This window comes from Zootermopsis nevadensis, unplaced genomic scaffold (genome assembly GCF_977971745.1).
Source record: "Zootermopsis nevadensis isolate Lab colony 2312 unplaced genomic scaffold, Znev_1.0 Znev_ptg000001l, whole genome shotgun sequence".
Lineage (NCBI taxonomy): Eukaryota > Metazoa > Arthropoda > Insecta > Blattodea > Termopsidae > Zootermopsis > Zootermopsis nevadensis.
The window spans coordinates 5,352,359-5,369,541 of record NW_028259133.1 but is presented as its reverse complement, the minus strand read 5'-3'; the positions used below and the strand labels follow the sequence as shown (position 1 = coordinate 5,369,541).

At 37.1% G+C, this 17,183-nt stretch overlaps 2 protein-coding genes across 8 annotated transcripts in view; one reads left to right on the top strand and one right to left on the bottom strand.

Annotated features, from left to right (window-relative positions):
- Ance-3 (angiotensin-converting enzyme Ance-3) overlaps window positions 1-17,183 on the top strand; it is a 183,419-nt gene that overhangs the window by 42,483 nt on the left and 123,753 nt on the right. The window lies entirely within an intron of this gene.
- LOC147875172 (uncharacterized) lies at window positions 636-12,463 on the bottom strand. The gene is made up of 3 exons (XM_087347987.1): window positions 12,307-12,463; window positions 9,800-10,855; window positions 636-1,847 (listed from the first exon to the last, which is right to left on the bottom strand). Exons 1-3 carry the CDS (start codon window positions 12,316-12,318, stop codon window positions 789-791), a joined length of 2,127 nt encoding a protein of 708 aa, XP_087204113.1. The 5' UTR covers window positions 12,319-12,463; the 3' UTR covers window positions 636-788.

The following is a 17,183-nucleotide window of genomic DNA, read 5'->3' as shown; positions in this document are numbered from 1 at the left end:
CTGTAAACGTCTAGCCGTGCAGGTATCGACATTGTAGCGCATAAAAATGCACAGTTTTCAAGGATTAAAAACCCTTAACCTCTCGACAAATTTGTAATCGAAAACTTAGGGGTTTACCATTTTGAGAAATTTTAAAACAAGTAGACACTTTTAAATATCCCCCATTTGGGTTAATACTAATTGGAGTCTTAGGGTGTGCATATTACATTAAGTGCTCCATAGACGATAATTTAAAATGCGCACTTAAACTGTACAAAATAAATTTGGAAATGAACTGATCTGAATAATGAATCTCTGTTGCTACACACGTAATAAATAATCTGCGTTCTCTTCAGTCACAGCTTCTGAGTGACCTAAGCGATGTGCTACTCCTTGAAGATGGGGAAAACCAAAAGGGTTTATTTGGTTATTTATTTTAGCCTTGATTAAATACAAGAAATAAAAAGTTAAAACTGTGGTTCCACGTATCATGATGAATTTCACTAGGTAAATTACTAGGGAAATTGTCGTAATGTTACTCAGTTCAAGTACTGGACAATTTAACTGTATGAACTGCACAGTTATGACGTCACACAGTTAACTTGCGCATTTTAATTGTTCGCGTATGAAGTAAGCAAAAGAATGAACACATTGAATCTGTTACATGAAGTCTTTATTTTCACCACTACTGAATATATGAAAGGAAAGTTGAAAAATGCATGACAAATAAATATTAAATTATTTGATTAATAAGTCCAGCTCATTTGGTCTGAGGGGTTTAAATAATACTTAAATAAGTTATTTTAGGTTTAATGGATTTTTCCATAGTGACCCGAATGGTGAATTGGTAGACTATTCCATGAGTGAGAGGGAATATATCCGGACAAGTGTGCAGAGGGAACATGTCCCTGATAAGAATAATCCAGAAGCCCCGGGTAAAGTTGTGGAACGGGATACTGTGTCTGGGGAATTAGATTTCCGAAAGAGAAAGGAATATTTCCAGTAGGTAGGAATGAATCTGCTTGGTAAACCTGGGGCAAAGTCGCCTCTACAGCCACAGGGACTTCCACTGGGTAAGGTTCAGACACTGGTACCTGAACTTCAACGGGATAAGGACGATCAACGGGTACCTCGACAGGCACTTCAATTGGGATGTAGACGGGTACCTGAACTTGCACTTCGACAGGGTAGGGTTCAGGGACAGGGATCCTCCTGTCAACGTACACAGGATATGGTCGGTCGACTGGAACCTCAACGGGGACCGGGTTGGGTACAGGAACTCTCACTTCAACGGGATAGGGCCTTTCGACGGGAACTGGCACTTCGACTGGTACTCGTTCAACGACGGGAACAGGTCGATCTACAACAACCGGGTAGGGGTGATCGACAGGGACTTGGATCTCGACAGGGTACGGTTCACGGACTGGAACTGGGACCCTGACAGGATATGGCTGAGGTTGAGGGACGGCGACAGGCACTTCAACGGGATAAGGTCTATCGACTGGAACTCTGACTTCAACAGGGTACGGTTCAGGGACCGGGACTTCTTTTACTACAGAATAGGAGGTCTCAACTGGTACAGGCCATTTGATACCAGCGTGATGAGGCTGGTAGATTTCCACGCCTTCGTTGATGATCTGAGGAATCTCATTCCGGACGCCGAAATGTTCGCCCTTGAGTTCATATCCGTGGCTTAGGCCGTGTGGGTGTCCGTGTCCGTATCCGTGTCGATATCTTGGCAGCGACCTCTTTGAAGGGCTGTTTTCTGCAGGTGTTAATTCTGGTTCAGCATTCTCTTCTGTATGTGAGTTCTCTGGTTTGCCATTGACAGAAGCAATGATGGCCAGGGACAGGGCGAGAAAGCACAGCTGTGGAAAAATGAAAGAACATGAATGGTTTATAAGTTATTCTACTTACTGGTCTTTCTTACATAATAGATTGTTATTTATGATACTATTGCAACTACTAGTGCTGTTATTATTAATTATTATGGTGGTAATAGTAATAAATATATTTAATACTGCACTAATTATCTCAGTTGATACGAGGAAAATAAAATTGAGTTTCAAATCAAAGAACATAAAGTTGTAAATGAAGTGAAATAGTGAATTATGACATAAACGGTGATAAGGTGTTGGAAAAAATTTAATTCCATTCTTTTGCTTATAAATAGTTTAATATTTCTACGTAAATAGGAACATTTACAATGATTATGGATTTCTAACATTCTCCAAAGGTTGATGTATATGTGATCTGAATTCGAAAATCAGTATTTTTAACTTGTGATTATGCAACGGCAAAGATAATTAATGAATATACATTTTAGAAATATTGGCATTCTTAATTATCTGTGAGGAATTCAGGGCGGTAGGATTATTATTTGTGGCAACACGTACGGCACTTTTTTTCTCCAAAATTCATTTCATTCTGGTCACTCTTCAGCGGCCTCTATAGCATTGTTTTAGAATATTGAGATAATTTAATGTATAGCAACAAGAGGTCTTTCTTATAAATTCAGAATAATAAATTTATCGACGTCAAATATGGCGCATAGTTTCTGGGCATCTCGGATGAGCAGTGGCCTAGCAATCATTGTGACCTTGATATGAGTGTTACAATCAGGTCTGAAGAGTCTGTTACAAAGACGTGGACCTGCTTTTAATATAATTTTTGTGCCGTTGTGCGTGACTGTTATTGGGCTGCCTTTTAAATGGTATATTTTATATTACGTGAAAGTTATTGACGTATTGAACAAGTGACTGTGGAAATATGGACAAAAATTATTAAATTATTTAGTCAAACCAGGAAATGAAGCAAATTCGACGAAAACGATAATGATGATGATTATGATGATGATGTTGATGAAAAAATAACAAAATAACAACATTCGGACATTTCTGATTTATTATCTAGTAAAAATTGTACCTTTTACACTAATTGATTTACTGTTAAAAGTATGATTTAAGGTTGGAAATTAATATTTAATTTATCTTATGTTTGTCTTCTTTAAGATTAACAATTCAGATGGAATTCATTGAAATTAGATAAGAAGGTAGTGTGATATATGTAAATCTTTGGGCTGATACGGATTTGAGTCCTAATTCTTCGCTCAAGATGAACGGCGCACTTTATGGTATGACCATTTTGGTTATAGAGGTTTGCTGTGTGTGTGTTCCTTTACGAAGTGTGATTTAAAATTTATAATACAGTTACTACAAATAATTTAGGATTAAAATCAAATTTTTAATGTCGACACAAGCTTACTCTTGTGATACTGTTATAATTTTCAATAGTGGTTGTTCACTTACCAGTGTCCTCATGTTGCAGTAGCAGTAGGAAGCTCTGGATAGAAATGACAATGATCATTCAAGAGTCACTTGGTTTATATACTAAAATACTGGACTCGATCTTCAATGACACTTGGTCATAAGGTCGCTGATAATACATAAATATTTCATTATTTTTACTATTGTATGAGATGAACGTGCTATAAGACATTGCTCTCAACTGCAAACAAACAAACAAATAAAAAACCAAGGCGACCGCGCATTTCATCAACAAAAACAAAGGTACTGAGTGTTAACGCGTCAGGTAAAGAGGTAGGAAGACTGACGAGAACCAGAATGTTCTGTAATATTGGCAAAGACTTTAGATTCTATAAACTACATTTGTACTGCTCCATTAGATTAGCGTTACATTTACTTATATTGAGCGTGCAATTTACACTGGAACTTAAAGTTATATTAAAATCACATCGGAGATTTGTTTAAAGCACCTATAACACACGTTTAGTTCTAAATTATGCTGTACGTAGGACAAACTCGAATACCAACTAATTTTGATGACTTAACAGAAGAACAAACCTATAACAACAGAATCACCACAGTCATTAACTTTCTACGAAACCATAAAATCTCTTATGGATAAATCCATCTATTTAGACCTAAAAGTTTTGTTAGAACATGGCGGCATAGCGTTAAATAAGAGAAAAGATGTGCTATGTCATATCGTTTCATTTTAGGACCCTCATATGTCGATAAGTACAAATAATTCAGTGTTTGTATTTGGAAAGATTCATATATGATTTTTAAGAGTGTTCTTATTTTTTATGGCATAGTTTGTGGTCTGTGTTAAAACACGCATACGAAAAGTAGATTTTTCTCCCGTGGACAATTTTATGTTACCTGATGCAGTTGGCAGCCGCAGGTTAAAAGACTGCAAATAATCTGTAAAAAGAGATATTACGGAAGATAAATGCTGTTATAATTTTAATCTGAACGTGGTACGTTGTTTATCGAGAATATATTAAAGGAATTCTACAATTTATTCTTAGAAGTAACCCGTTCTATTGATGGGGACCTCAGTTATTTAATAAATAGATATTACTTTTTTGCCCCAAGATAAACTTTTGTTGAAATTTAGAGTTTCAAAATCCAGAAAATCTTAGCAAATGTAGGAAGTGCGATCGGAAATTTTCCAGACCGAACCGGATGTAGTACGAGCTTCTGCCGCTAGGGGTGCGGCCCACATTCATAGTGAATCAGTGTGCCAGCCGACATCATCGAATTAGCATTTGTTTCTTAGTTACGGGCGTTTTGGTAGTGCATTACACCGACCCTCCTGCGATTTCGGAATGGCGTGTGCATAAAATTTTGCCAAAGACTCGCAAAAACGGCTACGGAAACCTATGAAATGCTAAAGCAAGTATTTGGGGAGTCCGCAATGGGTCGTGCACAAACTTTTGTGTGGAATTCACGTTTTAAAAATGACCGAACCTCTGTCGATGATGACGAGCGTTCTGGACGAACATCTTCGAGCACAACGCCCGAAAATGTTACGAAGATTCGAAAGGCCATACACGAAGATCGACGTCGTACCATCAACGACTTGTGCGACATTGTTGGGTAGGCTATGGGACCTGTCAGCTGATTCTGAAGGAAGAACTCCACATTCGACGCATCATGACAACGCTCCAGCGCACACCGCCCTCAAAGTTCGGCTGTTTTTGGCCTCTAACACCATGGACGTCATCCCGCACCCTCCTTATTCGCCGTGAGACTTCTTCCTCTTCCCAGAGATGAAAATTCAGCTAAAGGGAAGGAGATTTGAGACGATAGAAGAGATTCAGGCGGAATCGCAGATGGTGCTTGACAGGCTGACAAAGAAAGATTTCCAGGGTTGCTTCCAGGCTTTGCAGCAGCGCGGGGATCGTTGTGTTCATTCCCAGGGGAACTACTTCGAGGGTGATGGATGAATTTAATACCTGAGATAAGTGTACGGGTTTTTTTTTAGAAAAAAAATACGCGCAGTCTGAAAACTTTCCGATTGCACCTCGTATGCTTATGTGTGCTGGTAGTCAATTCAAATTGAAATTCAGATTTACTATGTCTAGCACAGTGCTTTGGGTTACTAGCATTTAAGAAGTAGGCACATTGTGTAAGTAATGTCCATGCTCAAATGTAAGGGCGATTTCTGGACACCAGAACATTTTAGGTCAATGATTATGAGTTCGGAAGATATTCTTTCCGCTCATAATTGCATACTGTTCTTTTTCAAAAATTGCGGCACTACATTATACTTATGTATTTTATTTATATATTAAAGGGTCATCTTTTTCTACAATTCGTGGATAGGGTTGTTCAACAGGAACTTCGAATTGAAATGAATAAGATTGGGGGCCATGAACTGGTATTTTATCAGGGTAAGATTGTGGTTTAGAGACGGCAACTTCTACAGGATATGGGTGGTCAACGGGTGCCGGAATTTCAACTGGGTACCGTCTATCCGCAGAATTTGAGCTTCCACGGAGTGGACAGGCACGGAAACTTCTTTTTCTGAGGGGAGTGATGACGTACAGGTACTTCGACGAGGTATTGTTCGGAAATTTTCTCCTCAGCAGGTACCATGAATGCAACTTTTGAAAATGTGCGTGCTTCATGGTGATTATATCCATCCATTTTATTAGCTTCGTATTTGTGTCTGTTCTTATGGACATGACATAGAACGTTTTTATGTTTGAATATTGATTTTCTCTTCGAATTACTCTCGGATAGCTGTTGCATGTTTCCTTTTATCTTCGGAGATCCAATGGCAGAATAAATCACGACAAGGTAGACGATGCAGATCCAACTCTGTAGAAATTCAACAAGTTTAAGCATGATTTATTTTACGTTAATGATTTCAGGCATTGTTATCAACTTCACACATGAATGAAATACAAATGTCATTCTAAAATCGTCTAAAATGACGTTGATGTTGAAGACTTTATCAGATGCGGCTGAAAACATGAAATACAAAATAGAATTTAGACGGAGGAGACAGAAGTTATGCTTTTGGCTGACCACGGTCTTATAACTACTCTGCGTAAGTGCTTTTAACAACCGCGTTTACTTTGTTTAATAGGGTATGTCAACGCTGCATAATATCGTCCACAAAGCTTCAACTTATGTTCAAGCTGGACATGCCTAGAAAGGTATAAATATTTTTTTGGCCAAACCTGGACCGATTACAAATCTCCACGCAGCAGAATATTTCTTCAAAAGTTATTTGTCTGAAGATGGCTGTCTTCTGGATTGTTGCGCCGTATAGTCTGGTAGAAGTGTACCGAAGTTTCAGAGGTCCTTGATGCCTCCATTATCAGGGCGCCCTGAGGATGGAGGCAGCAAGTATAAATAGCTGATGGAGTGTCCAATTTGGACTCCCTCTTTTTCTCTAGTATCTGTCAAATGTAGATCTATTATGACGGAACCCACACTGATTATCCCCAATAATTTTAAGGAAATGCCACATATATAATAACTTGAAAAAAATTCCAGTTGACAAAAAGTGGGCGAAGTTCTGTAATAAATCTCAGAAGAAAGTGAAAATATCTACAGCATGTTAAACTCAATATTTGCTAGTGACCGGTTAGCACGGTGCTACAAATCTCAGCAGCCTAATTTCAGTAATTCCAAGTTTCGGCTAGTTTCCCAAAAACACACACATATATGAATTTTATTGAAATACATTTCCACTCTACGTAAATAAATGTAAAACAGCTGTACACAACCAACTGTTTTATGTGCATTTAATACTTTAAATTTATTAAGATTAAAACATTTTGAGGCACACGTCGTGTACAATTTGAGAACCGAATTTCGTCTCGTCGAATTGCCTGGACTACAGAATTGGAGTGATGATCGAGAGGATACTTTACCCATAGCTTCATCCTTTGATCTTCTTGCCTTGAATGGATAAATCTGAATGATACACCAGAGGCTGTACTGCTTCTTTATATATTGCTTAAAGTATCCATTGTAATCTTATTGAAACACAAATATAGATAACTAGTGTTCGTGGCGTTCGTGTTGGAAGACACACGGCAGTCTGATTATTGATATCGTCATACTGCTCCTAGACTCCGCAACGTGCAGTAGTATGAAGTAAGCAAGGAAGCCTCAAGCCCAGAGCTTAGTATGTGGCCTTTTACTAAAACACGTGAGAAACGGACGGACAAAGCCTCAGTATGAGTTTAGTCTGTATTTATAATTGTGTTACCAGAAACGTAGGTTTGAGAGGAACACGTTTTATTAGGAATTTTGTAATTTGATACCATTCGTGGAGGAAGGAATTTTGTTTTTAACTCAGCATTGACATGGCTCGTCACTCTGGACAATTTTATGACAATCGTAAATTAAATTATGAATTTCACATGCTTTGACTTGTAGTACGGACAGAAATGAAGGATAATGCCCAATTCAGGTTAAACTGGCAGGCGACCGTTGCACAAAGTCGTGTTAAAGGTCACAGAAAATTTAGGATAATCTCGTAAAATATTTCCTTCCTGATATTTAAAACCCGAAAACCGTTATACAGGCCACCAGTAGTTGCTACATCACTGTTAATCGCACCAACGATTCTGAAGTTTACGCCATTCAGTTGGTACGTCAACAGCTTGCCTTAATCGTTGTTTTAATTAGGGCAGAAAGGTCATCGAGTTTTGGACCTTCCGATCCGATCCGTTCTGTTCCTCTAGTGAGGCGTTCGCCCTTTGCCGTCCAATGGATCTTGAATCTTACTCCTCTTGGTGCATAATCTGTCAGCAGTTTAGGAATGCGGTCTGGTTCGAATCTTTCCACATGACAAATGCAGTCAAACATATTACTCTGAATTCTATAATTTAAATGAAATAAATTTAATTATTGTCTAATTTGCGTAATTTATTTAATCGTTTGTTCATTTACCGTCATTCCTATAAATTTTCACTGATGCAGTTTCTATCATTTGTCTCTGTCTGTGTTAATTGTTCATGTTTTAAACCTGTGTGTTAATGTTAAGTAGCCACAATTTTGTAGAATTTAATTTGTTTTATTTATTGAATTCTAGTCATTACTATTCCTATTGTACCACGCGTATGATCACGTCTATTCGTTATCAATTCTAAATATTTTTACTAGAAGACTGAAATAAGTATTTCCTAAGTAGTTATAATATTTTGCTTGTTATATGAACTTATAGTACAAAGAAATTTTGATTTTAATAGGGTGCTTCCCTTTAAAAGTCGTTATTACAAAGATTTCTGTCTTCTGGATTGTTTCGCTGTGTAGTGTGGTAGATGTTAACCAACGATTTAGGGGCCATACTGCCTCCGTCATTAGTAGGCCTATTCTGTATGTAATTTTCGCTGATTACTATTTTGCCTTTCTCGTATTATTTCATATATTAACCTCAGTAAACTGTTTACAATGCAACGGAATTTACAGAAAGAAATTATTTTTTAAAATTTGCATTTCTGTGACACGCTGATAACAAGGCAGGCCTAGTAATTTGTAAACATAAGAATAACAAATTTTTCGATGAACCTCATATTCAATATTTTTCTCTGAAATACTAAATCGAGGTAATAAACGGCCAAGTTTTGTGCAACCCTTATTCAGATTGATCCAGAAGAGGGAAATTGTTTTTTAATTAACTCCTTTAAATTAAAACATGTAATTATTTTTTTATTCCATTATCGCAATCTGTAGACTAAGTTGAAATTCAGCCTGTAAACGTCTAGCCGTGCAGGTATCGACATTGTAGCGCATAAAAATGCACAGTTTTCAAGGATTAAAAACCCTTAACCTCTCGACAAATTTGTAATCGAAAACTTAGGGGTTTACCATTTTGAGAAAGTTTAAAACAAGTAGACACTTTTAAATATACCCCATTTGGGTTAATACTACTAGAAGTCTTAAGGCGTGCATATTACATTAAGTGCTCCATAGACGATAATTTAAAATGCGCAGTTAAACTGTGCAAAATAAATTTGTAAATGAACTGATCTGAATAATGAATCTCTGTTGCTACACATGTAATAAATAATCTGTGTTCTCTTCAGTCACAGCTTCTGAGTGACCTAAGCGATGTGCTACTCCTTGAAGATGGGGAAAACCAAAAGGGTTTATTTGGTTATTTATTTTAGCCTTGATTAAATACAAGAAATAAAAAGTTAAAACTGTGGTTCCACGTATCATGATGAATTTCACTAGGTAAATTACTAGGGAAATTGTCGTAATGTTACTCAGTTCAAGTACTGGACAATTTAACTGTATGAACTGCACAGTTATGACGTCACACAGTTAACTTGCGCATTTTAATTGTTCGCGTATGAAGTATGCAAAAGAATGAACACATTGAATCTGTTACATGAAGTCTTTATTTTCACCACTACTGAATATATGAAAGGAAAGTTGAAAAATGCATGACAAATAAATATTAAATTATTTGATTAACAAGTCCAGCTCATTTGGTCTGAGGGGTTTAAATAAATCTTAAATAAGTTATTTTAGGTTTAATGGATTTTTCCATAGTGACCCGAATGGTGAATTGGTAGACTATTCCATGAGTGAGAGGGAATATATCCGGACAAGTGTGCAGAGGGAACATGTCCCTGATAAGAATAATCCAGAAGCCCCGGGTAAAGTTGTGGAACGGGATACTGTGTCTGGGGAATTAGATTTCCGAAAGAGAAAGGAATATTTCCAGTAGGTAGGAATGAATCTGCTTGGTAAACCTGGGGCAAAGTCGCCTCTACAGCCACAGGGACTTCCACTGGGTAAGGTTCAGACACTGGTACCTGAACTTCAACGGGATAAGGACGATCAACGGGTACCTCGACAGGCACTTCAATTGGGATGTAGACGGGTACCTGAACTTGCACTTCGACAGGGTAGGGTTCAGGGACAGGGATCCTCCTGTCAACGTACACAGGATATGGTCGTTCGACTGGAACCTCAACGGGGACCGGGTTGGGTACAGGAACTCTCACTTCAACGGGATAGGGCCTTTCGACGGGAACTGGCACTTCGACTGGTACTCGTTCAACGATGGGAACAGGTCGATCTACAACAACCGGGTAGGGGTGATCGACAGGGACTTGGATCTCGACAGGGTACGGTTCACGGACTGGAACTGGGACCCTGACAGGATATGGCTGAGGTTGAGGGACGGCGACAGGCACTTCAACGGGATAAGGTCTATCGACTGGAACTCTGACTTCAACAGGGTACGGTTCAGGGACCGGGACTTCTTTTACTACAGAATAGGAGGTCTCAACTGGTACAGGCCATTTGATACCAGCGTGATGAGGCTGGTAGATTTCCACGCCTTCGTTGATGATCTGAGGAATCTCATTCCGGACGCCGAAATGTTCGCCCTTGAGTCCATATCCGTGGCTTAGGCCGTGTGGGTGTCCGTATCCGTGTCCGTGTCCGTGTCCATATCTTGGCAGCGACCTCTTTGAAGGGCTGTTTTCTGCAGGTGTTAATTCTGGTTCAGCATTCTCTTCTGTATGTGAGTTCTCTGGCTTGGCATTGACAGAAGCAATGATGGCCAGGGACAGGGCGAGAAAGCAGAGCTGTGGAAAAATGAAAGAACATGAATGGTTTATAAGTTATTCTACTTAGTGGTCTTTCTTACAATATAGATTGTTATTTATGATACTATTGCAACTAGTTGTGCTGTTATTATTAATTATTATGGCGGTAATATTAATAAATATATTTAATACTGCACTAATTCTCTCAGTTGATACAAAGCAAATAAAATTGAGTTTGAAATCAAAGAACATAAAGTTGTAAATGAAGTAAAATAGCGAATTATGACATAAACGGTGATAAGATTAATACTGTATTGGAAAAAATTTAATTATAAAGATTTTGCTTATAAATAGTTTAATATTTCTACGTAAATAGGAACATTTACAATGATTATGGATTTCTAACATTCTCCAAAGGTTGATGTATATCTGATATGAATTCGAAAATCTGTAAACAATTTCAAACTTGTGATTTTGCAACGGCAAAGATAATTAATGAATGTACATTTTAGAAATATTGACACTCTTAAATATCTGTGAGGAATTCAGGGCGGTAGGATTATTATTTGTGGCTCCACGTAAGGCACTTTTTTTCTCCAAATTTCATTTCATTCTGGTGACTCTTCAGCGGCCTCTATAGCATTGTTTTAGAATGTTGAGATAATTTAATGTATAGCAACAAGTGGTCTTTCGTATGAATTCAGAATAATAAATTTATCGACGTCAAATATAGCGCATAGATTCTGCGCATCTCGGATGAGCAGTGGCTTAGCAATCATTATGACTTTGATGTCAGTTTTACAAGAAGGTCTGAAGAGTCTGTTACAAGGAAGTGGACCTGCTTTTAATATAATTATTGTGCCGTTGTGCGTGACTGTTATTGGGCTGCCTTTTAAATGGTATATTTTATATTACGTGAAAGTTATTGACGTATTGAACAGCTGTCTGTGGAAATATGGACAAAAGTTTATTAAAATTTAGTCAAACCAGGAAATGAAGCAACTTCGACGTAAACGATAATGATGATGATGATTATGATGATGATGAAAAAATAACATAATAACAACATTCGGATATTTCTGATTTATTATCTAGTAAAAATTGTTGCTTTTACACTAATTGATTTACAGTTAAAAGTATGATTTAAGGTTGGAAATTAATATTTAATTTATCTTATGTTTGTCTTCTTTAAGATTAACAATTCAGATGTAATCCATTGAAATTAGATAAGAACGTAGTGTGTTATATGTAAATTTTTGGGCTGATGCTGATTTGAGTCCTAATTCTTCGCTCAAGATGAACGACGCACTTTATGGTATGACCATTTTGGTTACGGAGGTTTGCTGTGTGTGTGTTCCTTTACGAAGTGTGATTTAAAATTTATAATACAGTTACTACAAATAATTTAGGATTAAAATTAAATTTTTAATGTCGACACAAGCTTAATCGTGTGATACTGTTATAATTTTCAATAGTGGTTGTTCACTTACCAGTGTCCTCATATTGCAGTAAGCAGTAGGAAGCTCTGGATAGAAATGACAGTGATCATTCAAGAGCCACTTGGTTTTTATACTAAAATACTGGACTCGATCTTCAATGACACTTGGTCATAAGTTCGCTGATAATACATAAATATTTCATTATTTTTAACAATGAATGAGATGAACGTGCTATAAGACATTGCTCTCAACTGCAAACAAACAAACAAATAAAAAAACCAAGGCGACCGCGCATTTCGTCAACAAAAACAAAGGTACTGAGTGCTAACGCGTCAGGTACAGAGGACGAGCGTTGCTAAGCGTACGAAGACTGACTTGAACCAGAATGTTCTGTAATATTGGCAAAGACTTTAGATTCTATAAACTACATTTGTACTGCCCCATTAGATTAGCGTTATATTGACTTATATTGAGCGTGCAATTTACACTGGAAGTTAAAGTTATATTAAAATCACATCGAAGATTTGTTTAAAGCACCTATAACACACATTTAGTCCTAAATTATGCTGTACATAGGACAAACTCGAATACCAACTAATTTTGATGACTTAACAGAACAGCAAACCTATAACAACAGAATCACTAAAGTCATTAACTTTCTGCGAAACCATAAAATCTCTTATGGATAAATCCATCTATTTAGACCTAGAAGTTTTGTTAGAACATGGCGGCATAGCGTTAAGTAAGAGAAAAGATGTGCTATGTCATATCGTTTCATTTTAGGACCCTCATATGTCGATAAGTACAAATAATTCAGTGTTTGTATTTGGAAAGATTCATATATGATTTTTAAGAGAGTTCTTATTGTTTATGGTATAGTTTGTGGCCAGTGTTAAAACACGCATACGAAAAGTAGATTTTTCTCCCGTGGACAATTTTATGTTACCTGATGCAGTTGGCAGCCCCAGGTAAAAAGACTGCAAATAATCTGCAAAAACAGGTATGACGGAAGATAAATGCTGTTACAATTTTAATCTGAACGTGGTACGTTATTTATCGAGAATATATTAAAGGAATTCTACAATTTATTCTTAGAAGAAACCCGTTCGATTAATGGGGACCTCAGTTATTTAATAAATAGATATTACTTTTTTGCTGCAAGATAAAAATTGTTGAAATTTAGAGTTTCAAAATCCAGAATATTTTAGGAAATGTATGCTTATGTGTGCTGTCAGTCAATTCAAATAGAAATTCAGCTTTACTTATATCTGGCACAGTTCTTTGGGGTACTAGCATTTAAGAAGTAGGCACATTGTGTATAAGTAATGTCGATGCTGAAATGTAAGAGCGATTTCTGCACGCCAGAACAATTTAGTTCAATGATTATGAGTTCGGAAAATATTCTTACCGCTCATAATTGCATACTGTTTTTTTTTTTCAAATTTGCGGCACTACGTCATAATTGTGTATATTATTTATTTATTAAAGGGTCATCTTTCTCTACAATTCGTGGTTAGTGTTGTTCAACAGGAACTTCGAATTGAAATGAATAAGATTGGGGGCCATGAACTGGTATTTTATCAGGGTAAGATTGTGGTTTAGAGACGGCAACTTGTACAGGATAACGGTGGTCAACGTGTGCCGGACTTGCAACTGGGTACCGTCTATCCGCCAGAATTTGAGCTTCCACGGGATGGACAGGCACGGAAACTTCTTTTTCAGAGGGAGAGTGATGACATACTGGTACTTCGACGATGTACTTTTCGGAAATTTTCTCCTCAGCAGGTTGCATGACTGCAACTTTTGTAAATGTGCGTGCTTCATGGTGATTATATCCATCCATTTTATTAGCTCCTTATTTGTGTCTGTTCTTATGGACATGACCTAGAAAGTATTTATGTTTGAATATTGATTTTCTCTTCGAATTATTCTCGGATAGCTGTTGCATGTTTCTTGCATCTTCGGAGATTCAATGGCAGAATAAATCACGACAAGGTAGACGATGCAGATCCAGCTCTGTAGAAATTCAACAAGGTTAAACATGATTTATTTTACGTTAATGATTTCAGGCATTGTTATCAACTTCACACATGAATGAAATCCAAATGTCATTGTAAAATCGTCTTAAATGACGTTAATGTTGAAGATTTTGTCAGATGCGGCTGAAAACAGGAAATACAAAATAGAATTTAGACGGAGGAGACAGAAGTTATGCTTTTGGTTGACCACGGTCTTATAACTACTCTGCGTTAGTGCTTTTAACAACCGCGTTTACTTTGTTTAATAGGGTATGTCAACGCTGCAGAATATCGTCCACAAAGCTTCAACTTATGTTCAAGCTGTACATGCCTAGAAAAGTATAAATATTTTTTTGGCCAAACCTGGACCGATTACAAATCTCCACGCAGCAGAATATTTCTTCAAAAGTTATTTGTCTGAAGATGGCTGTCTTCTGGATTGTTGCGCCGTGTAGTCTGGTAGAAGTTTACCGACGTTTCAGAGGTCCTTGATGCCTCCATTATCAGGGCGCCCTGAGGATGGAGGCAGCAAGTATAAATAGCTGATGGAGTGTCCCATTGTACTCCCTCTTTTTCTCTAGTATCTGTCAAATGTAGATCTATTATGACGGAACCCACACTGATTATCCCCAATAATTTTAAGGAAATGCCACATTTATAATAACTTGAAACAAATTCCAGTTGACAAAAAGTGGGCGAAGTTCTGTAATAAATCTCAGAAGAGAGTGAATATATCTTCAGCATGTTAAACTCAATATTTGCTAGTGACCGGTTAGCACGGTGCTACAAATCTCAGCTGCTTAATTTCAGTAATTCCAAGCTTCGGCTATTTTCCCAAAAACACACACATATATGAATTTTATTGAAATACATTTTTACTCTACGTAAATAAATGTGAAACAGCTGTACACAACCAACTGTTTTATGTGCATTTAATACTTTAAATTTATTAAGATTAAAACATTTTGAGGCACACGTCGTGTACAATTTGAGAACCGAATTTCGTCTCGTCGAATTGCCTGGACTACAGAATTGGAGTGATGATCGAGAGGATACTTTACCCATAGCTTCATCCTTTGATCTTCTTGCCTTGAATGGACAAATCTGAATGATACGCCAGAGGCTGTACTGCTTCTTTATATTTTGCTTAAAGTCTCCATTGTAATCTTATTGAAACACAAATATAGATAACTAGTGTTCGTGGCGTTCGTGTTGGAAGACACACGGCAGTCTGATTATTGATATCGTCATACTGCTCCTAGACTCCGCAACGTGCAGTAGTATGAAGTAAGCAAGGAATCCTCAAGCCCAGAGCTTAGTATGTGGCCTTTTCCTAAAACACGTGAGAAACGGACGGACAAAGCCTCAGTATCGGTTTAGTCTGTATTTATAATTGTGTTACCAGAAACATAGGTTTGATCGGAACACGTTTTATTAGGAATTTTGTAATTTGATACCAATCATGGAGGAAGGAATTTTGTTTTTAACTCAGCATTGACATGGCTCGTCACTCTGGACAATTTTATGACAATCGTAAATTAAATTATGAATTTCACATACTTTGACTTGTAGTACGGACAGAAATGAAAGATAATGCCCAATTCAGGTTAAACTGGCAGGCGACCCTTGCACAAAGTCGTGTTAAAGGTCACAGAAAATTTAAGATAATCTCGTAAAATATTTCCTTCCTGATATTTAAAACCCGAAAACCGTTATACAGGCCACCAGTAGTTGCTACATCACTGTTAATCGCACCAACGATTCTGAAGTGTACGCCATTCAGTTGGTACGTCTACAGCTTGCCTTAATCGTTGTTTTAATTAGGGCAGAAGGGGCATCGAGTTTTGGACCTTCCGATCCGATCCGTTCTGTTCCTCTAGTGAGGCGTTCGCCCTTTACAGTCCAATGGATCTTGAATCTTACTCCTCTTGGTGTATAATCTGTCAGCAGTTTAGAAATGCGGTCTTGTTCGAATCTTTCCACATGACAAATACAGTCAAACATATTACTCTGAATTCTATAATTTAAATTAAATAAATTTAATTAATGTCTAATTTGCGTAATTTATTTAATCGTTTGTTCATTTACCGTCATTCCTATAAATTTTCACTCATGCAGTTTCTATCATTTGTCTCTGTCTGTGTTAATTGTTTATGTTTTAAACCTGTGTGTTAATGTTAAGTAGCCACAATTTTGTAGAATTGAATTTGTTTTATTTATTGTATTCTAGTCATTACTATTCCTATTGTACCACGCGTATGATCACATCTATTCGTTATCAATTCTAAATATTTTTACTAGAAGACTGAAATAAGTGTTTCCTAAGTAGTTATAATATTTTGCTGGTTATATGAAATTATAGTACACAGAAATTTTGATTTTAATAGGGCGCTTCCCTTAAAAAGTTGTTATTACAAAGATATCTGTCTTCTGGATTGTTTCGCCGTGTAGTCTGGTAGATGTTAACCAACGTTTCAGAGGCCATACTGCCTCCGTCATCAGGGCGATGAGTATGAATATTTCTGTCTTCTGGGTTGTTGCGCTGTGTAGTCTGGTAGATGTTAACCAACGATTTAGGGGCCATATTGCCTCCGTCATTAGTAGGCCTATTCTGTCTGTAATTTTTGCTGATTACTATTTTGCCTTTCTCGTATTATTTCATATATAAACCTCAGTAAGCTGTTTACAATGCAACGAAATTTACAGAAAGAAATTATTTTTTAAAATTTGCATTTCCGTGACACGCTGATAACAAGGTAGGCCTAGTAATTTGTAAACGTAACAATGACAAATTTTTCGATGAACCTCATATTCAATATTTTTCTCTGAAATACTAAATCGAGGTAATAAACGGCCAAGATTTGTGCAACCCTTATTCAGATTGATCCAGAAGAGGGTAATTGTTTTTGT

Coding starts and splice junctions, on each gene's coding strand:
- LOC147875172 (XM_087347987.1), bottom strand. Junction 1,848..9,799: donor ATTCGGGTCACTATGGAAAA/ATCCATTAAACC, acceptor ATTTTTCCACAG/CTGTGCTTTCTCGCCCTGTC.